Below are 25,332 nucleotides of genomic sequence, written 5' to 3' on the forward strand. Positions count from 1 at the left end.
AGTTATGCTTTTAGGAGGGTTGCTCAAAAGACCGTAGGTCTGCATTTCAAATACTAAGGCTTACAGTTTTCGGTTGTGCCTAGCAGTTCCTCCAAAGCTGCAACCCTGCATTTTTGTCAGCAGACCTCCATTTTGGAACAAAATATAGCTTTCACTAAATCATGCTTCAAACTAGGGTTTTCAATCCCGAGATCAAAATGAATGTAATCCCGGTATTCAATTCCGAGATTGCATATAAATTAACCCCGGGATTGAAAACCCTACTTCAAACCCAAGAATCCAAGCTCATTTATTTACCTAATTTAATGCACATTTAGATATTCATCTACTAACACCTGTTCTAGAGCACTTGACATAACACAACGCCGATCACAATAGGCTTTAAGCATCATGATCTTGTGACTAGAATTAATTTAGTACGGATTTGCCAGATTTATTTACTATAAATGCAACTAGAACAGGACAAAGATGAATTCGCTATTAACATATTGACTATGATGCATTAGTTATACAGTTGTTAGTTATAATTGTCAAGTTGGAACTGTCAAAGTTCTTTGATGAGCTCGAAGTCGACTGGAAGTTTATATGGAGTCGAGTAGACTTTGTCATACAAAATCCTAGTCGACTTCAAGCTTTGATATTAAGATAGAAACAACAGAGCCTATTACTGTAGATATCTAAGAGTTTTACAGGAATTTAAGTCCAATTTTGTCGGTAAAGTATGCAAAAACTGAACTTTCAAGTGTTAATTCACGTTTAATGCCTTATAACAAGCAACATGACAAGATTCTCCCTTATCTAGATCTCATTAAATCAACAACATCCAGTTTTGCACATTTTAGCAAGAAAAATTCTTTAAAAGATTGAACAGACCGCATAAATGTCCCACATGAATCACCCAAAACCTTGAAAAAACTTAAAAAAATATAGCAAAGCAATAATAATAGGAACTAATGATAATCCAAACAAACTCAAAAAAAAACTTGCAAATTTTGCATTCAAATAAAGGTGCAAATAAAAATAAAAAATAACTTTGTGTATGTCCACAATACCATGTTTTAATGCTAACAATACTCATTAAATGCATATCTACATAATAATATCTGTTAATTCGAAAATAAATTGAATCAATAAAGAAGCAATAGAAGTAGATTAATTAAATAATAACATATTTCATATTTATCTGTATAGTTTAATTGTATAGTCATCATATGGGATGTACTATTGGTAACAAATTCAATAATAAATATAAACTAATAAAAATGGCAACAACTTTATATTGTGGAATGTTGAAAAAGGGTCTTTGGAATGTCTACTCTTAATTTTTATATTTCTTTCAAGCTTTTGAATCCTTAATATCATGTTTCATGACGAATGTTGAGGAAACTCGATTTTCGGGAAGTGATTTCCTCGATGTACCAGCCTTATAAGACGGTTCACTTGATTGAGCTCTTTGATGAGTCAATGTGACTCTTGGTATTGTGTATGTCGATAAATTTGATGCATTTAGGTCAGCAGCAAATGAATTTGAACCTCTTACGTGACCCCATCGACTATATTCTACAACACCCTCAGAACTTAATGATGCTGACGATTTTGATGTTGATGCTGTGAAATTTGATGATTCTTTAATTTCATAAGTCGCACGATTTGCCAATATTTCAGTCATTGGCTTCTTAACTCTTGGAATTAAACGATAAGCTTGATCTGAACTTTGTCTTACATGCTGTTGCTGTCGTTCAACAGCTGCCATATGATTACTATTGCTACTACTTGTTGAGCGTGAATCAAGAAAATCTTCAGACTTTCGTCTCATTGGTACATTATCAAAGATATGCTGAACAGAATTATGATACATTTTTCCATTCTTTTTCTTATCTTTTCCTTTCTTGATAATTATAACACCTTCATCCTCATTCTCTTCAAGAACTGAGTCATATGATGATGTCAATGATAATTTATGACTTGATCCAGGTGTATTTGGTACTGAGCGTGTCAAGTCGGGTGTCGAATTGTGTATTGATGTCTTGCTATTATTTGATAGTGTCAAGAATGTACGTGATCGTGAAATTGTCAATAAACCACCGTGTATACGTAATGAGCCTTTAGAGCTATTTACACGATTTCGAACTTCTGCTGGTACGAAAAATTCTCCATCAAAATCTGATCGATCGCACGGTCCATACTTATATTCATAATCATCAATTTGTCGTGATATTTCATCCAATACTCTCTACATTATCCACACGATTAATTACAAGTATTTTTTTGGGGAAAGCATTTTGGTTAAAAATGGAAGTAGAAAATTATTTTTTGTTAACATATTTTATGTTAGTTTCATATCAATAGGACATAAAAGAGATGAGCGGAATAAACAATAATAATAAAATACGAGACACTCACGTCATACACATACTCATGCGAAGAAATGTCTTAATGATTTACAGATTATCTGTGATTTGATTGATTGATTGGATGATTAATAATAATAAATTTGATAATTTTTTTGATGATTTTTTTTGAAATAATAAAATAAAATCGCTTGGTTTCATCACATCTATAAGATATTTAAAAAATTATGTAGCTGGGATTGTAAGCTGTAAAAATCAATCATTGACCATCACCATGGGAAATTAAGTACCTAATCTTATTCAAAAATATTTGCATATTCATATTCATTTATAAAGTTCAAAGAAAAGCAATGTCTGGTTTTGTTTGAGGAACGCGACCATAAATTGTATTCAAGTTATATATTTTTGCAATATTTACAAAGAAAAATGAAATGAAGTCATATATATGCGCATACATAGGTCGAGTTTGGCATAATGTTTGAGACAATAAAACTGAAATCAAATTTAACGGTTTTCAAAATTTTAAATTAGGCAATTTCTTGAATTTCATAACGGTTTTCTAAACTTCAAGTTAGCAGTTCATAAAATTTCAAATTTAACCGTTTTCAAAAATTCAAATTAGTAGATTTTGAAAATAGAATTTTAACGGTTTACAAAAATTCAAATTTATCAGTTCTTGAAAATTCAAATTAAACCGTTTTCAAAAATTCAAATTTAACGATAAATTTTTCAAATTAAGTTGTAACGGTTTTCAAAAATTTGAATTGAACTGAAATGAATTGCAATTTTTTGCATAATTTTTAAATTTTCTGTTACAGTTATAAACTTAACTGCCTTACAAGCATCAAACAACACACAAAATAGGACAATCTTTGTTATTAATCCACTCTCAATCCATTAAAGCTTGCCTAAATTACAATGTATGTCACAAAAATTCTTCAAACTAGTCGCTCGACTCAAACATTTCCCACACAGTCTTTCCATTATTCTACAAAACAATCCATAAATATGCTCAGTATTGACAAAATAAAATAAAAAAAAAATCCTCAAGATGAAACCATAGGTGGTGCATAATAAACTATAAAAAATTGTGTAATTTCAATTACTTCATGTATGACTAATCATGTTTCAAACGAGAGAAATAATAATAAAATTTGTTAATGGTATTCAAGCAAAATTTTTCCATCACCCTTTCAAGCATCACATTCTAAACAAGCAATAATAATAAGCAAATATGAATGAAATGTTGTTTTTTTTTGGCATGAGGTTTTTTACATTATATTACAATAATCCCACCTGTTTTCTAGGTACAAGCATGGCTTTCCATTCGCGCATTTCTCTTTGGAGCGCTTCATCGCATTCTTTTAATTTGGCACTTTCATGTTCGAGTAATGCTTTTCGCTTTTCATTTTGCATCTGCTCCAATTCTCTGTGTACCAAAATAGTATATTTAAAAATTAGCAAAAATTGGTAATAAGAATCATAAAATTGACGATTTAATTGGAATAGATGAAAATATACCTTATTGTTGAATCACAGTTTGCTCGCAGTTCTTCTAGTTGCTTCATGTGCTTCGTTTCAAAACGTTGTTGCTCTTGCATATACCGCTTCTTTTCTTGTTCTTGGAACTGTTTAAGCAAATTAGAAACAGCAAAAATTGAGAAGTTTTGCAATTATTTTGATTAATTTGATGAGATTTTAGAAAAATATATGGATTAACTAGTTTTTTATTATTTACCTTTTTAATTTTATCTTCTTCAGCCTTCGGATCATGATGAATTGATATTCGTAGAGATTCGCGGAACATCATATCGCGAGCTTTCCTCTCGGCTCGAATTCTTTTCGGCAGGGCACGTTTCTCTATTGTTTGACGCTTTATGAGCTCTTCTTCTTTACGTTGAAGCATTCTGTTGTTTGGACATAAAAAATGTACAATATTTAGAAATTTATTGTTATTTAATGATACTGAGAATGAAAGGTGAAGTGTAAACAGGTCGGCATGGTGCTATGTGATTTAAGTGAGTTGTTGAATTGCCAATCAATCAGCATTACTCGGGCAGATTGTGAAATTAATTTAATTATTTATTTATTTTTTAGAGTTTAACGGCTTTTTGGAATTCAAAACAAATTAACGGATATTTTTTCAAATGAACTGAACTGAAATGAACCTGAATTACTGAACGACTAGAAATTCAAATTTTAACGGATTTTATAGAAGCAATCTTGTTTAAGAATCTACAGTTCTCCAGCCTTTTTCTTTGGCAATAACCGCAAAAAATTTAATGAAGATAGAAAGAATGTAAAGAATTTTATCATCATACTTTTTAATTTGATCCAGCTCTTTCTCATGTCTAATAATCATCTGATGACGTTGCATAAAGCACAATTCCTTAACATGTCTCTTAGATAGTTGATGCTTTTCGTGTATATGCTTCTCTTCCAATTCCCATAACATTGCTTCACGCGTCCTCATTGCCTTAAATTGTATAGAAAAAGAAAGAATAAATAAATGAGAAAAAAAGGGAGAAATAATAAGAATTATATAGCAATTTATCATAATTTATACGCAATAAATTAATGCTGCTATTCTCACTTCATCATCATACCCAAAAAATACTTACAGTCTGTCTTTGTTGCAAATAGCTCTTTTCAGTTGCTGCCATCTTTTCACGATAAATTTCGCTTATTCTTCTCAGTGCAATTTCATGTTGCTCTGATAGATTTGCTAGGAACTGTTTTTCACGCTCTTCATGCTCAACTTCCATACTTGTCTTTCGCTTTCTAAACTCGTCTTTGCGTCTATCTTTTGGCAATAAGTCAATTTCTTGTTTTAGTAATCTTAACTCTTGCTTCAGTGCATCGCGGAACTAGAAAAAGGAAATAACAGCATTTTTTGTGTTAAAACGTGCTTGGCAAGGCTTCTAGAAGAACTAACTAGAGTAGATTGCGTGTCTGGATATGAGAATGAAGTTAAAATTTCATTTTAATCCTCGGATTTAATTTTAATCTTAAGGATTAATTTTTAAATCCTGAGATTTAATCCACATAATCAAATCAGACACACAAGCAAGCCAAACTATATGACTAGTCACTCACCAATTTCAATTCCCTTTCTTGTTCCATACGAATCTTTTTCGATGTATTCCTGAGTTCATTTTCTTGTTGCTGCTCATATTTCTCGACAGTCTGTTTATGTTGTCTCGCCAGAACATCCATATCTGCCTCGTACGTTCTCTCTAAAGCCAGTCGCTCTTGTTCAAATTTCTTATCTTGTTGATCCTTGGCAATTTGTTCTTTCGTTTGTAAATCATAAAATTGTTTCTTTTCTTGTTTCTGAAGCAATTTTAGCTCACGTAATTCTTGTTTACGGAATATATGGTCATCATAAAGACGTCCATTCTCCTCATCACCATAGATCACTTTACTCGTTGTTGTTGTCACTTGAACGCCATCAATTTCAAACTTTCGTGTACGTTTTCGAGTCTTTTTCTTTAAATTTGCAATCAAAATTTCCTCTTTTGTTCGTGGCGTCGTCTTTTTTGGTGATGGCGGTACAATGACAATATCTTGTGGTTCCTTTCGTCGCAATTGAACGCCTTCCATATCTTCTGGCTCGCGACTATCATGACTAGTTGTAGTTGAAATGCTTTCAGCATCACTTCGATCATTAATTTGATGATGCTGTTGATGTGGATGCTTATTATTACTATTTATTGCAATGCCGGTATGCTTTGATCTCTCATGATTTGATGATCTCATTGAGCCATTTTCACTTTGAGCACGTGTTGGAGAATCTGTTGTGGATGATGAACAATCCACAGAGCTATCAGGCGATATTCGTTTTTTCATAATATTCGCACCACCAGAACCACTTCGTACAATAATATTTACATCATCTTCACGGGAACTACTACTTCGTTTACTGTTATAAATAATCTGTCCATTAGTTTTCGAATGAGGTGTAACGAAATCAATTCCATCACTTAATTCACTGTGTGCATTCGATAAATCACTATTTGAATCGATTAGCAAGTGACTTGAATCTTTAACTTTCACTTGCTCATCGCCGACAGTTACTACTGATACGTGACTAGTGTCCAATCGATCGTCTTTATTATTGATGTCATCAATAACACTACAATTGCTTATTTCGACAAGATCTTCCTCAAATATTCCTTCGGCACTTACAATCAACACTTCACTCTCGTCTAATTTCCTTGGTCGAGACTTATTGCCACTCATAATAACATTATTATTAATTGCATTATTACTATTGAATTTCGGTGAGCTTTCAAGACTATCATATGATTGATAATCATCGTCTGTTGATGATTCTTGAATATGTCTCGTTTTGTTAGTCTCATTCGATACAATTATCACCTCGTTACTCATCGATGATGTATCATAAGACAGTGATTTACTTAATCTTTTATTATTTCCAGCACCTGATGTCACTGTGGTCGTATTATCATAAATGGTTGGCGGATGACTTGTCACAATTGTTACTTGAGTTCCATTATTACTGGCGAGACTATTTGATGAATCTTGTAGCTGATTAATGGTAATTGTCGATGTATTCAAATTTGATGTTGGCAAAACTGTAGTTGTTGCTGATGACGTTGACTGGTCAGACATACTACGACGAACGTCTTGATGAATCATTGAACGTGCATTCTTATTATTATTTTGCTCATTCTTAGTCTCTTCTTGTACTGTCTTTACTATTTCATCATTATTATCTTCCTTAATCGATTTCATTGATTCTCTTGACGATTCACGACTTAATTTCTCATCTCGTACCTCTGACGTTGCTAATGTCGTTTCATTGGCAAATTGTGGAGGTGGAGGCGGTAAAATTTCACTTGACGTACTCTTCATTGGCGATGATTTATTGCTATCCGTTCCGTCCTTAACTGTCTCCTCAGTTATTGATTCTTCATCGCCTTGTTCAATTATTTTTAGATTTGTAACTGGAGTTTCAATAATTGGAGTTTGTGGTGCTTCTTCTTGCTGTATTTTTTCATGTTTCTCTTCTGGAACTGATGTTGTTGTTGGTGTTGTTGGCGTTGGGGATTCTTTCGCTTGTTGCTGTTGCTGCTGTTGTTGTTGTTGTGCAAGTGGTGGTGGAAGTGGTGCAGGGCCTTTTTCTCGTTTAACAACCTTAATTTAAATGGGAAAATATTTCATTAGTGATGATTAATAAATTAACGGTCATTTTAGATTCAAAAATTTAACGAATTTTTGGGATTCAAATTTGAATTTAACCGTTAAAATAAATCTAGTACCTTCTTTTCAGGTTCAGGGATTTCCTTTTCAACACTATTCTCTTTCGAGTCTTTTTTGACATCATCCGTTGGTTGTGGTGTTGATTCTTTGCTATCATTGGACGATTTAGAGAGGGATGATGGAGTGTCGGGTTGTTTATCTGTTTCTTGAGACTGCACGGAAACAGAGTCATCATCCAAGTCGAGTGGAATTGCAGGGGTGCGGGGCTCCTATAAAATATGATAAAATTTTATTAATAAAACTTTTCAGACATAAACATTTTTTCATGACCGAAAGAAAGCATAAAGAATAAGGAATAAATCATAAACTTTTTATACAGTACAGGAACAAATAAAAATGAAAATAATAAGAAGAAAAACCGAAACAGATACAAAAACTAATGAAAAAAAATACACCAATCGATTATATCATATTTTTATGAATGAATGTCAGACTAAGTTACATGTTTTATCAATTTACTCAATTCAATCGACTAAAAGCTTCACAAAATATTTGACATTTTTATTTTCTGAGTCGCGAACGGAAAAATTTTTATAAAATAACTTTTACGCAACATATTCGCGAACTTTTTTTTGAATCTTCTCTCAATAATTTACATTCGCGCCTAGTCTGACAACTTACCAACCCTCTGATATAGTGAGCGCCTTTTTGCTTGACGCTTTGCTTTCTAATTATTATCATTATTATTTTATATCGTATACAAAAAGATCAAATCCATTGAGGCATGTAAAAGAATATTAGTTTTAAAGTAGAGAGACGGAAAAAGACGAGATGAGTTTATAAATATTTGATGGATATATTCAGAGTGTGCCAACAGTACATAACTCATAATAAGATTTTAACGTACTTTTAAAATTCAAAATTTTTAACGAATTTTTCAAATTCAAATGAACTGAACTGAGTTGAACTTTTTGAAATCATAGATTACTGAACGTTTATCCAACGCATTTCAAGATAAGAAATGTCAAACAAATCACATTAATTAAGTCATTTGAATAATCAACAGCATTTTCTCAATCAAATTTTTGCATAAATTATTACATATTTATGAGATAAATTATGATTCCATTGGCACACCCTAAATGTAAATGTTAGTCAATGCAGCATTATCATCATAACGATGATGATTATGAATATATAAAATATAATACAAACCTCGGCTTCTTCATCAACCACCTCCTCTTCAACAACATCAGCATTATATTCAAGTAATAAATCACGTATTGGCTTAGGATCAAGGTTTCTACTTATAAATGGTAATGTCAATAAAGCATCAGTATCAGGACGTTGATTTGGATCTTTAATGAGCACTTTGGCTAGGAAATCATTAAATTCCTTTGACCATCTTGATGGTTGGTCAAGTTTCGGTGGTTCACTTTTCTGTATTTTTAATAATACACGCATTGGTGACATTTCACTATTTGGAGGTTCCATTTGAGCAAATTCAATCAGTGTGATACCTAATGACCAAATATCTACTTTGTAATCATAAGGATTATCACGAAATGTCTCACAGAGAACTAATTCTGGTGCCATCCAATACGGCGTCTATTTAAAAATTAGAAATAAGAAAGATTTAAATTAGAATCTCTAAAAAATCTCATTTCCTCCATATAAGAAGTACTAATAATTGAGGAAGAAACTAATAAATTCAAATCAACACTTACTCTATAGATTTTGACATCCAATTTGAAGTAGCAATCGTACATAAAGATGTAAATAACATAATAATGAAAATTATTATCAATGAAGCCAGTCAGTCGCACAATTATCATTCAATAGTTCATTATCACTTGTATCTTCAATATGTTTATTCACAACAAACATATCTGCGCCATTTAATTCATTGTGAATGTTTTAAAAACACTCAAAATTTATATTTTCCATATTAAACAAATAGTCACGAATAAAGATTCCTATCAAAAAGTCATTAATATGGAAACTGTGCGGAATTTATCGGTGAATTTGAATGGATAGCATTTCTTAATGTGAATTAATTTAATATTCAGGTTATTCGATTAACGGTAATTTAAGATTCAAAAATTTAACGATTTCTAAAAATTTAAAAATTTAACGAAAATTGAACTGAACTGAGATGATGTTATGAATTTCTGAACGATTACTGTTTTTAAAAAGAATTTTAAAATACTCTAATTAAGTAATTTTCAGACACATTAAGTTCGTGTGCAATTAAGAACGGACGATTTACGACATGATTGGAATTTCTCCAAATCGTAAAATATATTCGAATATTCAAAACACAACTTAGAAGCAATGAAAAATTTCATAATCGTTTATGGCACACGACTTTCGCATAAAATTGCAAACTTCACATAATAATGACAAATTGAACGTATTATAAAAATCGCATAATGAGTGCGATTAATGTGAAACGATTAATACAAATGATATTGAACTATTAAAGAAAATGTTTAATGGAAGAAATAAAAAAAGGCAATAATTTACCCAATAAATGTGTCGTGCTTTTGAAGTGTATGCTTATTTTTAGCTGACACACCAAAATCCGCTAATTTAACACCGCCATCCATCGTTAGCAGCACATTTCCCGCTTTTAAATCTCGATGTATAATTTTACTTTTATGTAAATGGTTCAGTCCAGCAACCATGTGCTTACATACATAAGCAATCTGTAGCTCGGTTAAAGGCTTTTCCAATTCTACCATAATACTATCTAAGGCACCGCCGTCACAATACTCAATTAGCATCTAAATAATGGACAAAAAGGAAATAATGTAAGTGTTAATTTATGTCAATATCATGTCATATTAGCAACTTACCCATAATTTATCATCTATGGAATACGCTTCATATAGCTCAACAATATTTAAATGACGTATTTCCGAGAGAATGTCAATCTCGACCATGTGATCACTCAAATTCTCTTCATCCTCAAGTGTACACATTTTGGCAGCTGCAAGTTGTCCAGTCTCTTTATTACGTGCTTTATAAACCTTCCCAAAAGCTCCATCGCCAAGCTCACCAATCATATCCCAAAAATCATTTGGATTTGTATCCATTCGAATATTATTATAAAGGCGCTTCTTTTTTGCCTCTCCACCTCCCAAGTGGAACACCTTCTTTAAATTATTTAAGAATGACATCTTTATATCCTTAATTGACTAATTCATAAAAAATAAATTTAAGAAAAATATTTTTTTCTTCCTTCCGACGATTTGCTTTAAAATTTTGATATTAAACTTTAGTTATGCCTTAAAGTTGCTTAATTCCAGAAATAATTTAAAATATTTTATCTCCTTTAGTTTTTTTTTTGGCCTTTATCTTGCTTCAGTCATCAATTTTTAGTTGCAATTCTTTAGCCATCATTGTAATCCATTGTTATTTAGCTATTGGTGTGAAAAATAAAAGACTTTTTCCTTAATGCCACTTTTGTTTCGTTGTACAAAAAAATATTTCTTATTCCTCCTCACTTTTTGATATCAAATTCACATCTAATAGTTATCTATAAATAAAAGGAACAAAAAAATTGTATAATTAAATTTACTATTGCCTTTTACGATTCACAATACAAATATTTTAATCGTGAATAATTCATTGGCGAATATTTGTCATCATCACGTCATTCATTGAGATCCAGTGTGCTTATGTGTGTATGTTAAAATCGAGTGAATGAGACACGTACGAATAGAACTTTTTTTGTTTTGCTTTCAACTGGAAGTTGGAGGCGCATATTTTTTAATGAGTCATCACAATTCTTATGTATTGGATTATGATTAAGTAAAGTAAGTGGTGCATGGTGAATTGAAGCGTTCGTTAAATTTAGTTAAGTACTAGGAAGATTTAATTTGAGAGAGATTCACTTGGATATAGATTCTGAGATAATAATCCAGAGTTCGAAGTCGACTCGAATTTTATATGAAGTCGAATTGACTTTTTCATACAAAATCCGAGTCGACTTCAAGCAATGTTAAATATAGTATTTTTGAAGATTGAGTATAGTTAGGTCTAATTGGTACATTAGATCAATTATCTTAATACCTTAAAACCCAAAATTTTATACTAGGTCCAATCCTGAAGTACTATTCTAGTACGAATAATAAAATCTAGTGCAACATGAAAATTAATCTTTTAAACGTACTAGAATTCTTAGACGAATGACAAAATTGTCCTAGTTTCCCTAGTACTAGAATGATACTATAGTCTTCAAATGTACAAGAATGATTGTTGTTCCTAGATTTTGAATAATTTATCGTACCAGATTGTTGATTAAGTTAAGTTTTCAAATCTTTAAGTCATGAGTTTTGAGAAATTTTCAAAGAAATTGTGCTAGATTTTTATATCTACTATTTAAATCTCTAAACCCCCACTATTATGTAATAAGTGACCCGAAATCAAAATCCTTAAAACTTCACTAATAAATTTCCCTTATGTACAGCCAACGACAATTGATCATCATCCCGGCCTAATTGAATTATTAAAAGCATTATCAAATAAAATGAATAAAAAACGTGCTAATAAGTTGTATGAGAGATGAGAGATGGAAGTAAAGATGACGAATCATCCAAGAGGTTTGTGTATACACAAAAAACAAGTTTTTTGAAGATTTTTTTGTTCCTTTGAAAGAAATGAAGGAGAAAAAAACATGAGTGAAGCAGAAGCAGCCACAAGCACAGAAAGCAATAACACATATCGACTGTGTATATATGTATATATTATGACAGAGTAGAGTGAGACGTAACGATGAATGTATGTAAAAAATAAGATGGTCCAAGGTCATAGTCAGATTTCATACCATACTGACACAGGCTCGAGTATTGTATGAGGAACAAAAAAAAACAAATAATAATAAGAATGAGTTCGAAAAAAGATGTTTAAGTTATTAATAATTATTAACAATTTTTTATTGTTCCTCCATGTATGTTTTTCTCAGTTCATGATAACTTCTCACATCATTGATGGTGGTCGTAAGTTCATAAAACTTTTATCTTGCCTTTATATATTTGCTTTACCATATAACATTTTTTTTTTGTATTTATTTACGAAATCTACAGCGAGTAAACTGGATCGCTTTAAACTCCATCTGATCGAGTTTAACACAAAAATAACAACTTGTTTCTCTCTATTTTTTTTACGTAATAATTTCGATTTTCTATGCACATTTATATACATAAACATTGAGACACCAATGACATCAAGTGTAATTATTGGCTGCATATCAAAATTTTTTTGCCTTTAACTCCTATCCCATAAAATTAAAGGTTTCGTAAATTGCAAAATATTTTCACGATAAATATTTTATGTGTTGATTTTACAAAAATTGCAATGAGTCGCAGGCTTTGGCTATAATCTTCAATGTAATGAAAAATCAATTGAAAAAGTTTTAAAGTCACTTTATTCAATTGTCTACTTAGTATGGAGTTTTTAGGCGGATGGCTATATGGATTGGGATATTGAGGAATCGATTTGAGGAACTTTCTAGGAGAGTCTTTGGGATTAAGCGCAATGTTCCCTATCTGACAAGAACACGGTCACCTAAATGAATTTGATCATGACTAACAGTTTATTTGAGCATTCTTATTTTTTTGACCATACCAGCGACCATTCTCATGAGCATGATCAGTGTCTGTTAGGCAATCGAAGCCTCAAGAAGGATTTAAACAAAAATGTCAATGGAATTGCTTGAAGCTATCAGTAACCTGAAAGATTGCTCATAAATTAAAAAAACCAGAAATCGTAGTCGGTACGATCAAGTCCGAGTCTACTTCCAGCTATGCGATAGAAACTGCAACTTTCTGTTTTAAGAACAATAATCCCTTCCTTTTTCCTTATTGTGTCTCAAAAATGCTTTACCAACCCAACATCTAGCCACCCTAAACCATTACAAACTCAACTATTTAAGTCTATTAAGTCGTGATGTGCAAGGTGTTCATGCACATGTGATAGACGCTGTGGCGTATTTACTTCTCTATTTCGCAAAGTAAACAGCGATATAGATTCATTCAAATATACATTTTTTTAATGTCCTTCAATTATTTACTATTGAATGGAAATTTACCTCCAATAATCTTCTATTCACAAATAGTTTTTAGCACATATTTAAGAGGATCATAACTTTTATGATGTGCATGTTATGCCAAAGAATTTTTCATGTAGGAAGGTAATGAAATCAGTGAGGACAAATTAAAGAATTTCAATGTGATGCAATAATCATGACGGCAATAGCCATGATCATCATATGATGTCAAGTTTTGAGTCATTTTTTAGTTCCTCATATTTGTGTAAAACAATAATTTTTGAGCTTTTGTGATTGAATCCAGACATAATTTCCGTTGAATTTGTGATTAATTTCATGTGAAAATGCTGTTTAACACGTTTTGTTTTTAATGAAATTTAAAGTAATTCCAAATATTTAATTCATAGAATTTCAAGGTTTTAGAAAGAATCGTTTAGTAAAAGTAAACTTTTCGTGTATTTCTGACGAATAATTATGAGTATTAGGCGTTATTCCAAGATATTTTTATTCAAAACGAGTTGTAATGACAGCTTTAATTAGATCAAAAACATTGTTCTCGATAATCAGCGGAGATTGTTAATTAAATGTAAATAAATGCCTAAAATATAACCCAAAGCTACTCTAGAATTTAAACTGGATCAAAATAATGTTTTTCTGGAAATTTCCAATTTAATGGCTGAAGCTTGTATCACGTTTTATTAATCAGCTAGAGTATTTTTAACTTATCATTTTAGGAGTGATAAGACTAATTATTTGAGGAAGGTGATGTAAATATTATCAAAAAGAAGTAAGAATAATCTGACGATTGACGTCTTCCATTACTTAATCCCCCTTAACGCAGTGTCTTAGATAGAAAGTTAATTATATTCTAGAATTAAAAGCACTTGTAATCAGGAGGCGGTTTCACCGGTACAGGAAGAGGCAATGATCATGCTATTGCAAGCTTGATCACTTTAAATAAATGCAAATGCTCGTGAGCATTGCTCACAGCTTACTCTGCTCTTTAGACACGCTCTTTGCCTGATTGGGGGTAAAGTGCTACGAGAACAATTCAGTGATTCATCTAACATGATAAAGTGCTACATGTAAACCGTACCAAAACCAGAGATACCTGTGATATCGCCCAGTGCCATTTACTAAACAGTATTAAAATATAAACCATAAAGATGTCTACAACAGAATATTTTGGTTGTTCATGTGTCAAAAGCTATCGAGGTAATTAAACCAAATCCATATTTAAGTTTTAAGCATTTTTGAAATTGTTCAGATTTTAAGGATCAATCAATTTCATAATAAATCATTCAAAAGCTAATAATCAACATCAAAAACAATAACATATAATAAATCCACATGAAAGTCACTTTTTGACAGGCTAAATGCTTCAAAGAATTCACATCAAGGTGCAAAAATTTTAAACTTGCTTTCAACTACACAAAAAAGTAGACACGACAAATCTATGCTAGCAATGCGGAACAATAATTAATAATATATGAATGTTTATTGAATCAAGTCTACTCTTAAACTTCAATTTCTTCATCATGTTCGTTGAATGGAATCAAGCATTAGCTAATAGAGATGTAAAAATAAAATTTATTAAATAGAGAAAAAAGTGGACAAACGAATAAATTTTTATAGAAGAAGAACCTCCTTCATTTATCCAAAATTGTATGCTGAAGAGGTTCTTCTATTAAACATAACAGTAAAATTATTGTGTATGTTGGACTTGCTTATATGCGACTCAAGCAATTTCCCAATAACTAGTCACTTTTTTTATGAGACTCCGTTGTTTTCACTTGAAAAATGTTTCCGATTTTATTCTCGGAACTTATTTTAAACGCATCCGAAAAAAATATGTATATATAAATAAAGAGTAATGACACGCCGAGTATGTAACAAGAGGAAAACCTTCTTAGTTACTTAATGTGTTTTTTTTTTGCTTTTTTTCCTTTCCTTCAACAAAAAACTAGTATTGAGGTCTTTGTAATAGCTTTCGGAAGACTATTATGGCGCATTTGTTTCTAGTTCAGACTAAGGTTTTCGAAATTTTGGTTTCGAACGATTCTCGAGACCGGGGCCGAGATTGAGATCTAGCAAAGACTACCCAGGAAGGTCTTTCAAAACTATTCGGTCTCGGCATCGGGATCTCTTGTAGACTTGTAGAATTATAGCACAAAATTAAAAAATTTGCTTAGTCGAATACAAGAGTTTGAAATTTTGTAAAATTAATTAAATTTTTTAAAATTGCAGCAAAAATAACGGTTTTGTACAATTTAAATTGTATGAAAAACGTCGAAACCCTACAAATGTTGTAAATTTTAACATTTGTAAGGTTTTGAGAAATACAAATTAAACATTCATTGTTGAAAACATTGAAACTTTAGAAATAACGTCAAAAACATTGAAACAATACAAATGTAAATCAAAACATTTGTAAGGTTTTGAGACAATTTTACCCAATCTACCAAAAACGCGCTTCTTAAGCCAAATCATCCAAGGAAAATGAGCACAAAAATAAATAATTTTTACACCAATTGTTTCATCATAAACACACAAACAACACACAGCATTGTAAGTACATGACTGGACTTGGTTCAAAACAATTTTCACTTTCTAACTGAAACCAATTAATGCATAGATATTAACATTTTTCTCGCAGCACATACTTCATAAATAAAGAGTGAAAGAAAAAGAAAATGAAAAGTTTACAATTTTTTTTATTATCCATTGATGGTATAACAATTATCATCTGCGGCGTTTATAACTAAACTTAATCGGGGTGGCTCAACAATATTGACTAGAAACACTGTATTTGTTACAGCAATGGATGAAAAAAGATTTACAATAGACGAACAATAAGTTTGAATATGAGGAAAAAAATACTTTTTTGTGAATGAATATTTAAGCTCGCGGGGAAGTGAATAAAAAAAATGATTTATGATACACAATCATCAAAAGGTGTAAGTAAGATTGGCAACATTGCTTCATCATTTCCTACAAAATTTGAATGATTTGCTTATACATATACTGTATGTTTTTTTCACAAGACTACTAACTAACTGATGTCAATTGCCGCTAAATTTATTAAAACGTAGAAGAAAAAAAAAGTCTTCATGCTGATGGAGTAAGTGCTGAAAAAGGTGTCAATGTATAGTACATATCGCACTTTTTTCATCAAATAAAAAACTGAGAGAGAATAAATCTTTCATAGATAAAAAAAAATGTAAAGACGATGACTGAATAATGGTAATGTGTATAAACAGAAGAACAATTGAAATTCCATCTTAGATTGTTCAATAGAAGAAATTAGCAAAAATGTCTTATGGAAGTGACTGAGGCGCATATTTTTCTCATTAAGGTATTTTTTAATGATTGAATAGCTTTGTAGTGTTGTAAAGTTTAATAAACTGTGACTTTGTTAATGATTCCCGAACAGCACAACATGTTTCTAGGACACTAACGTGTCGCTGTATTAACAGTGGAACGCGAATTTGCGTTAACGTAGCCGTGACATTGTGTCGCTCAAGAGTTTCACGTTAATTTGATTTTTAATTCTTATTATTATAGCTCGAAGATTAGTCGAATTTTAAATGGAGTTAAGTCGTCTTGAACCTCTGCTGAATATCGACCAAGACCTATCATATAGAATTTTCGACCTCAATATTGCTACCTAGATTTGACCTAGCACAGGTATTTTGATAATATAATTTAAAGAATATTATATTTTATTGATATTTGAAGCATAAGATCCAAGCGACACAATGTGACAAGCTACATTTATCGCCATAATATTTGGTCATAAAAGCGTGTAAAAATCAGTCGTCACGGTGGTGTTCTGACAACTTGGCGTCTCATCGTTAATACTGCGACATCCTAGCGAGCACATTGTGCTGTTCAGAAGTATCATCTTAATTATACAAAATTTCCCTAAGTAGCCAAAAAATTCCCAACAGTCTACCTGCTCCTTCTTTTTCCTTTGCCTCAGACAACTCATTTCTCGCAGTTCTGTTCTTCATCAATCATTAAATAAATAGAAATATGAACTTCAAAATGTATGATATCACACAATTTTTTTATCAATAAGCTTTGAAGTCTTGATAATTAAGGTTGTCTTGTTTTACTTTTTGACAGGTTTGAAATTGAAAATTTTGCACATTATGTAGCTTTGCTGTAAAATTTTTTGATACAAGATGTTTGATTTTGTGGAAATTTAATGTGAAATTTCAGAAATTTGATGCGCAACTGAATGGAAAATGCATGTCCAAATCTTGGTACCGAGATAGTGAGATGCAGAATGTTAGATCTACAGAATAACAGTAAATTGTTGAGAGAACAAGTTTGAATTATGAAGTTGTGTGACAAAAAATTGCGGTCTAGACAAAAATTATAATTGTCTGGTTGATGAATTTTGTCAAGGTCAAAGTTAGTTGTGCCAAAAGCACTTGTTAATGCTTAGAATAATCTATAGATTGAATGGCAATTTATTGTAAATCGGACGAATTACTATTAAAGACCTAAGGCACTAAACCCCAAAGTGACTAGCATCAGCCCGTACTCAACATCAACATCAAGCAACATTAACCTACAAGAATATAAAGTTCACGTTGAGTTATTGAATTAAAAACAATTATTTAGTCTCCCTTTGCACTATGGGGCAAAATGAAAAAAAAAGGGACATTCACTTTGTTTTTTGGACTTTTTCGAATTACATCTAGTGGGTATTATTTTCTTGTAGTACATATAGCAATAGACTTGCATGCCAAATTTCAGGTCATTTGGTGCTGTTTGGTAGATTCTGGAGCTGTTTAAAGTTGAAAAGTAGTGAAAAAACAGATTTTTTCACATCCTGTTTGACTCGGGAAATTCCATAGTTAATTAAAAGATATTGAAAAACGGTTTTTGGTTCCTAATTGTACTATATAAGAGCTGTAATTTGACATATTGGAAAGTTTATATGTACTGGGTTTTAGTGGCAGGGCTTTAGAAAATGTATGAAAATACCAGGAAAAAAAGCTTCAGGCGTCCGGAACTAACATTTTTAGGTCGATTTCCCCCATACAGAGCTATACTAGCTTAAAGTACTTACTTTCTAGTTTTCAAAACCGTTAAAACCTTTACAATAAGTACTGGGGAGCGAAAGTTATTACATTTTAAGTTTTGGACGAATTTTTTCCCAAAACTAACATTTCTCATATAAATTTAGAAAATATCGGTTGAAAATAGTTTTTTTATGTTTTTGTATGTATTTTGCCATTTAAGAACGATTAGTGAAGAAATTTTTTAAAAAGTTCAAAATTCGCCGAGTTAGAGGTACATATGCTATTTGACGACTTGACCTTTTTCTCATCACTCAAACTGCTATAACTTTTACATGACTAAATATTTTTCAGTTCTGTTCCTTTTTTAGTGTAGCTTGTTATAATACCTTTCCAACAATATATAATACTTAATAGTTGGAAGTAGTCTTGGTCGTGAAAACGGACCCTGTTTGTGACTGACCCTTTACAAAGAAATTTTCAAAAAAGTCATTTCAAAAAATACCACTTAGAAATTAAATAATACAATGTTTTTGGGTTTTTTAGGTCAAAATATGATAGTTTTGAATCTCAAAACACAAAAATCTCATTTTGTAAACTTTCGACAACTTTAGGGGCCTTCATAGGTAAGACTCAGGTAATCTCTCAATTTCAGACATGAAACATTTTTCTTGACTTTTTTTAATTGATATTCAATATTTACATTTATTTTGTGCAAAATATATCAATTTTAAAAAGTTTGGGTCGAAAAAAGTGATTTTTGACTATTTTGTTAAAAACAGGCTTAGGTAGGCCACATTTAAGGCACTCCAGTAACCACTATGATTAAGTTCTATACATGTTTTGTACAGATTTATAAAGGTAATGGTAGTATCTAGTAATAACAGAAAACAGAATGCAAAAATGTTGGTTCTAAAAAAAGTTATAGTCATTTGAGTGGCCAAAAAAGTGGCGAGGAGAGCAACCAGCATAGGCAAAAACACAAAAATTCAAAAATTTAATGAAATTCTTGAAGTTTTTTGAATAAAGATTAATTTTATGTCATAACAAAATATTCCTTTTTTTGTCAAAATAAACGTAAAATTTTGAATTTTTGTGTTTTTGCCTATGCTGGTTGATCTCCTGAGCACTTTTTTGGCCACTCAAAAGACTATAACTTTTTTTAGAAAAAACATTTTTGCATCCTGTTTTCTGTTATTACTAGATACTACCATTACCTTTATAAATCTGTACAAAACATGTATAGAACTTAATTATAGTGGTTACTGGAGTGCCTTAAATGTGGCCTACCTAAGCCTGTTTTTAACAAAATAGTCAAAAATCACTTTTTTTCGACCCAAACTTTTTAAAATTGATATATTTTGCACAAAATAAATGTAAATATTGAATATCAATCAAAAAAAGTCAAGAAAAATGTTTCATGTCTGAGAATTGAGAGATTACCTGAGTCTTACCTATGAAGGCCCCTAAAGTTGTCGAAAGTTTACAAAATGAGATTTTTTGTGTTTTGAGATTCAAAACTATCATATTTTGACCTAAAAAACACAAAAACATTGTATTATTTAATTTCTAAGTGGTAGTTTTTGAAATGACTTTTTTGAAAATTTCTTTGTAAAGGGTCAGTCACAAACAGGGTCCGTTTTCACGACCAAGACTACTTCCAACTATTAAGTATTATATATTGTTGGAAAGGTATTATAACAAGCTACACTAAAAAAGGAACAGAACTGAAAAATATTTAGTCATGTAAAAGTTATAGCAGTTTGAGTGATGAGAAAAAAGGTCAAGTCGTCAAATAGCATATGTACCTCTAACTCGGCGAATTTTGAACTTTTTATAAAATTTTTTTCACTAATCGTTCTTAAATGGCAAAATACATACAAAAACATAAAAAAACTATTTTCAACCGATATTTTCTAAATTTATATGAGAAATGTTAGTTTTGGGAAAAAAATTCGTCCAAAACTTAAAATGCAATAACTTTTGCTCCCCAGTACTTATTGTAAAGGTTTTAACGGTTTTGAAAACTAGAAAGTAAGTACTTTAAGCTAGTATAGCTCCGTATGGGGGAAATCGATCTAAAAATGTTAGTTCCGGACGCCTGAAGCTTTTTTTCCTGGTATTTTCATACATTTTCTAAAGCACTGCCATTAAAACCCAGTACATATAAACTTTCCAATATATAAAATTAAAGCTCTTATATAGTACAATTAGGAACCGAAAACCGTTTTTCAATATCTTTTAATTAACTATGGAATTTCCCGAGTCAAACAGGATGTGAAAAAATCTGTTTTTTCACTACTTTTCAACTTTAAACAGCTCCAGAATCTACCAAACAGCACCAAATGACCTGAAATTTGGCATGCAAGTCTATTGCTATATGTACTACAAGAAAATAATACCCACTAGATGTAATTCGAAAAAGTCCAAAAAACAAAGTGAATGTCCCTTTTTTTCATTTTGCCCCATAGTGCTTTGCCTGACTTTCTTCTTCCCAACGAGCTTCCAACAAAGCACAAAAAAAACCAAATAGTCGAGTCAATTTCAAATCATTAGTCACATATAATTTACATAAAAAGCCAGGCACAGCAAAAAAATTTCTAATTAATTATCTTATGCAGTTAATGGAACGAATCATTAAAGCCAATACTCGTGAGTGCGCTTCAGGTGACAACAAGTCTGAGTCTATGACAGTTCCAACTGAATTGATCATCTTTGTTTTGCTTATTTTATTATTTTTTTTTTACATATTTTTCTCACTGAAGAAAAGGAAAACATTAAGTAAGTGCTGAGCTGAGCTACCACTTTCACCCAACTTGAAACTTAATATATTGATTGGAAATGAAAGAAAACTGATTTGCTAACTAATGTCGATGCTCATTAATGAAATTGGCAATAGTCACATGTCTTATGTTTTATGCTCTATTTTTAACAGGTTGGAAGACATGTTATGTATGAAACGTCACTAATCACATCACATCATGCCTTGTTTGCCTTTAAAATAACTTTTATGTCATTGTCTCTTTTTCGCACAATTTTTTCGTTTCGGTTCAGTTTATCAAAGCATTTTTGTTTATTTTCGTGTATTATTATTATAAAAATGGAAATAATCAGCACAAACGTTATCAATATTCCCGACAACTCACAACTGACACTAATGTATCGATTTCGAAAATAAGTAAACTAACTAAGGGAAAATAATAGTAAATATTAGTAGTTTCTGGCAAATTAAATAGTAAGCACTCAAAGGAATTGACGTAAAATCAGATATGTCATGTTTTTCGAGAATCTTTGTAAAGGAAATAGTTGATAGGGACAGCAATTTGTCTAATTTATAAGGGAGTCTAGTCATCGTCAATATTTTGGCTTTTCATAATGTTTAATGGACTGTTTTGGGATTGGACATTTATATTGCTGCTAAGAAGCTTGGAGCTTCTTGAATTTGGATTTGAAACTTTTCGGTATGTAAAAGTCAACTCGAGTCGACTATTACTCCACACAAAATTCAGGTTGACTTCGAGCTCTGCTTAAGAATCGCCCAAATAAGTTGAATAACATCTTTTTGACAGAATTATCAGGTGTGTGCCTTTGTAAAGATACCTAGCTGTATCATGATAGCATTTGTCTATGCTTAGGCATCTAACAACCTAGACTCGGAGCATACTCATAAATTTACACTCAAATTGAGTCTTCTCATAAAATCGTTCATTTAAGTGAGTATGCGCATTGTCTTTTAGGGATATATTCCTAAACCCCACTAAAAATTGACAAAATCTGTGGCCTATCCAAAAACATTGTCTATGACAGATTCTAGCCTTTTGTAGGAACTTGGAAGATGACAAATCTCCCTTTTAAGTCAATGAATATGCGCCTAATTCAACCACAAATGTCGAACTCTTAAACTAACTTTCATTTCATTCGGAAATTATAATAAGATTACGTATATATCGATGAAATGGAAATGAAAACAGCGAATTGGAATATGAGACAATTTCCACTCAAAAATGGAAATGACGATGAAAAATATTTATTTTTTTTTGCATTGATTTTCACTTTTGTTGTTGTTGTTGGAAAAAGCCATTTATGAGTGAGTGAGAGACAATTCCATAAATGAAGAAAATATATAGAAAACGTGCCTTTTTTCCTATAATACCTAAACTTTTTATGATAATTTTTGCATCGTAACCACGTTTTTTTGTGGAAACGTCGCAATTAACGACTAGCAACGCGACTACTTAATGTGAGCTATAGGAAATAAGAAGACGAAGAAGAAGTAAAAAAAAAATCACACCCGCATTCAATACATTATTATTGAACAAATGGAATGAAGCAGGCAGTCACAAGCAAGTAAGCTTTCTCACATCTTTGATTTAATTAACACTTCTTAAAGGAGGGCCAAAATGTAACGGAATTTACAAAGAATTCGACAAAATTCTCTTCGCCCCACGATATTTTGTCTTGCTTTAATATGTATTTCTGCCGAAAAAAAAATTTGAAGAACTATCATATTCTGTGCTGTATATTTCTCATTTTTGGCAAACAAACAATTTAAAGATAAATTTTTTTTTCTCTCCCAAATAATAGTTGTATTTTTGTAAACGTTGAACAAATCTGGCAAGAAATGAGTTTTTTTTGTGCTGTTCGAGACACTCCAGACGAAAAATCATTTAAAGATCCATATAAGTAAGTCGAGAATTAGCGCAACGTTCTCTCAATTTCTTTTTCGATAGATTTTTTAGAAAATAAATTTTAATGAACCCATCAATTAACATGTATTAACTAATATCTGTAATATATGGCGTGTTCCATGATGATATCATTGACTTTTTGTTGTTGTTGTTGGTCTAGTCTGAGTAATTGTTTTTACCTAGCCTGTTCTGTTTCATTCATATATTAATGTATGATAGCGGATAAAGGTATTGTATATAAGAGATAAGAAATAATTAAGTTAGTTGTAATGTCATTTTTAGCCGCATTTGTTATATGTAGCGATAAACTAAAATAAATTCCTTAGCCTTATCATGCATATTCGAGAATACAGTCATTCATTCCGTCCCTCTTCATTCTGGTTTTTTTATACTACGACTTTGAGGGCCTTCAATCAATTATGAAACTTGAAAATGATTATTAATGAACAAAAATGCTTATTCCGATTATGTTTCAAACTTCCAAAAAGAAAAAAAGTTTTTACGAGTAGCACGATCATCGGCTGTATATTATTTGTGTATAGAGTATTTAAAAACTCATCAAAAAATGAATATTCAAAGCAGTTAAGCTAGCAGAAAAAATAAATTGCAGTATTATAATAAAAAATTGAGTCTAGCGTAATGCATTATTGCAGCACTTGTCTTATTTCCTCCCTTTTTTCCATTCTTCATCTTTTTTTTCTTTCTTTAAAATCTCTTTCCGCTTTTGTTTGTTTTAAATTAAAATCTTAGATATTTATTCCCGTTCAGCTTACTCACTGTTACTCTCTGCTTATTTTCTTATCCATGAAACGCAATTACTTCTCTCTCTCATTTTTTTTTCGACAATTAACTTCAAATATTCATCACAACTAATCTACTTCCATGTATATATGTCCAGTCTGGCAAGCAAAAAAATAATCAATTCCTCATACTAGTCGTGTCTTATCTGGATGATATTTTTGTATCTAGTCAGATAGATATTTTGTATGTCTGCAGATGATTACACTTCTTTATATCTTTCTTTTTCTTAAAAAAATATATAAATTTTCTCTTTTTTCTTTTCGCTTATAAAATAATATTAAACTAAAATAATAACTTCCAGTATCAAGAAGAAAACATAACTTTTTAGACTTTTGCACCACTAATAATCTAACTGGATGTATATATTTTATATAATTCACACTTAATGCACACTATATCAAGGATTTCAATGACTTTTTATCATTAGAAATGTGATAATTATTATTTATGAGTAATCTTAATAAAATTTTTCAAAGCAGCCATGATTTTTTTAATTTTTCACACCTTTTTCTAGTTTTTTGCTTAGTACTCGATGAGTTTTCAATAATATAATTAATACTTGGCACTATTTTATACTGATAAGCACTTTAAACACATATTTTACTACATTTATCCATATTTATTTAAATTATTGAAGAACTAGGACAATTACTCGTCGATTCTGCTAATTCGAGTCGCTCCGTTTATTTTAATTAATTGTGTACTTATTGAATGCAATATTATTTATTTCTAACCATTAATCGTGTTCCTAAATGTCCATATTTTATAATTTTACTAATATCCACTTGTCTGGATCTATCTGCATGCGTAAAATTTGAAAACTAATGAATTTTCTTGGAAAATTTAAAGTTCGAAAACTTTACGAAAATTCGAAACAACAATAATTCCCTCAGAAATGTCCGTTATTTTGAAATTTGAAAATCTTTCCTCTTGGCTTAACGAAACTTTTGAAAACTTAAACATTCGTTAAATTTAACGAATCAGCACAATTTTCTAGCAAACGAGTAGTTTTGTCTGTTTTGATATTAACTTCAAAATTGGGAAACTTAATCTACCTAAAACTTTCACAACAGTATTTCATTGTTCGACAGGTATTAATGAATTGTCTGTTTGTGTTAGTTGCAATTAACGTATTTAATTTAAACTTTCTTATCAGTTGATGCGCATTAAAAATATATGAC

At 31.0% G+C, this 25,332-nt stretch overlaps 1 protein-coding gene across 2 annotated transcripts; it reads right to left on the reverse strand.

Annotated features, from left to right (window-relative positions):
- Slik (Sterile20-like kinase) lies at positions 1-24,985 on the reverse strand. Of its 2 annotated transcripts, XM_070635232.1 has the most exons (14): positions 24,656-24,985; positions 10,436-11,118; positions 10,104-10,363; position 9,787; positions 8,793-9,185; positions 8,263-8,304; positions 7,637-7,846; positions 5,448-7,511; positions 4,973-5,218; positions 4,673-4,827; positions 4,090-4,258; positions 3,873-3,979; positions 3,648-3,780; positions 1-2,233 (listed from the first exon to the last, which is right to left on the reverse strand). In XM_070635232.1, the coding sequence occupies exons 2-14, from the start codon at positions 10,757-10,759 to the stop codon at positions 1,337-1,339; spliced, it is 5,001 nt and encodes a 1,666-aa protein (XP_070491333.1). In that variant the 5' UTR covers positions 10,760-11,118; positions 24,656-24,985; the 3' UTR covers positions 1-1,336. The 2 variants fall into 2 exon arrangements, with proteins under 2 accessions (XP_070491333.1, XP_070491325.1); XM_070635224.1 differs by lacking the exons at positions 8,263-8,304; position 9,787; positions 10,104-10,363; positions 10,436-11,118; positions 24,656-24,985 and having other exon boundaries at positions 8,793-9,179.
- Positions 24,986-25,332: the final 347 nt, after the last annotated feature.

The sequence above is a fragment of the Chironomus tepperi genome, unplaced genomic scaffold (assembly GCF_022539635.2).
Source record: "Chironomus tepperi strain 1889 unplaced genomic scaffold, CSIRO-AGI_Ctep_v1 contig_9, whole genome shotgun sequence".
Classification (NCBI taxonomy): domain Eukaryota; kingdom Metazoa; phylum Arthropoda; class Insecta; order Diptera; family Chironomidae; genus Chironomus; species Chironomus tepperi.

What these genes read in the sequence shown, in the direction of transcription:
- Slik (XM_070635232.1), bottom strand. Translation starts at nt 10,759, where the DNA reads ATGTCATTCTTAAATAATTTAAAGAAGGTGTTCCACTTGGGAGGTGGA. An exon ending in CCATAGATGATAAATTATGG is followed by an intron (nt 10,364 to 10,435) that starts GTAAGTTGCTAA and finishes TCCATTATTTAG; the next exon opens with ATGCTAATTGAGTATTGTGA. An exon ending in TGCTTGTACCTAGAAAACAG is followed by an intron (nt 2,234 to 3,647) that starts GTGGGATTATTG and finishes TGGATAATGTAG; the next exon opens with AGAGTATTGGATGAAATATC.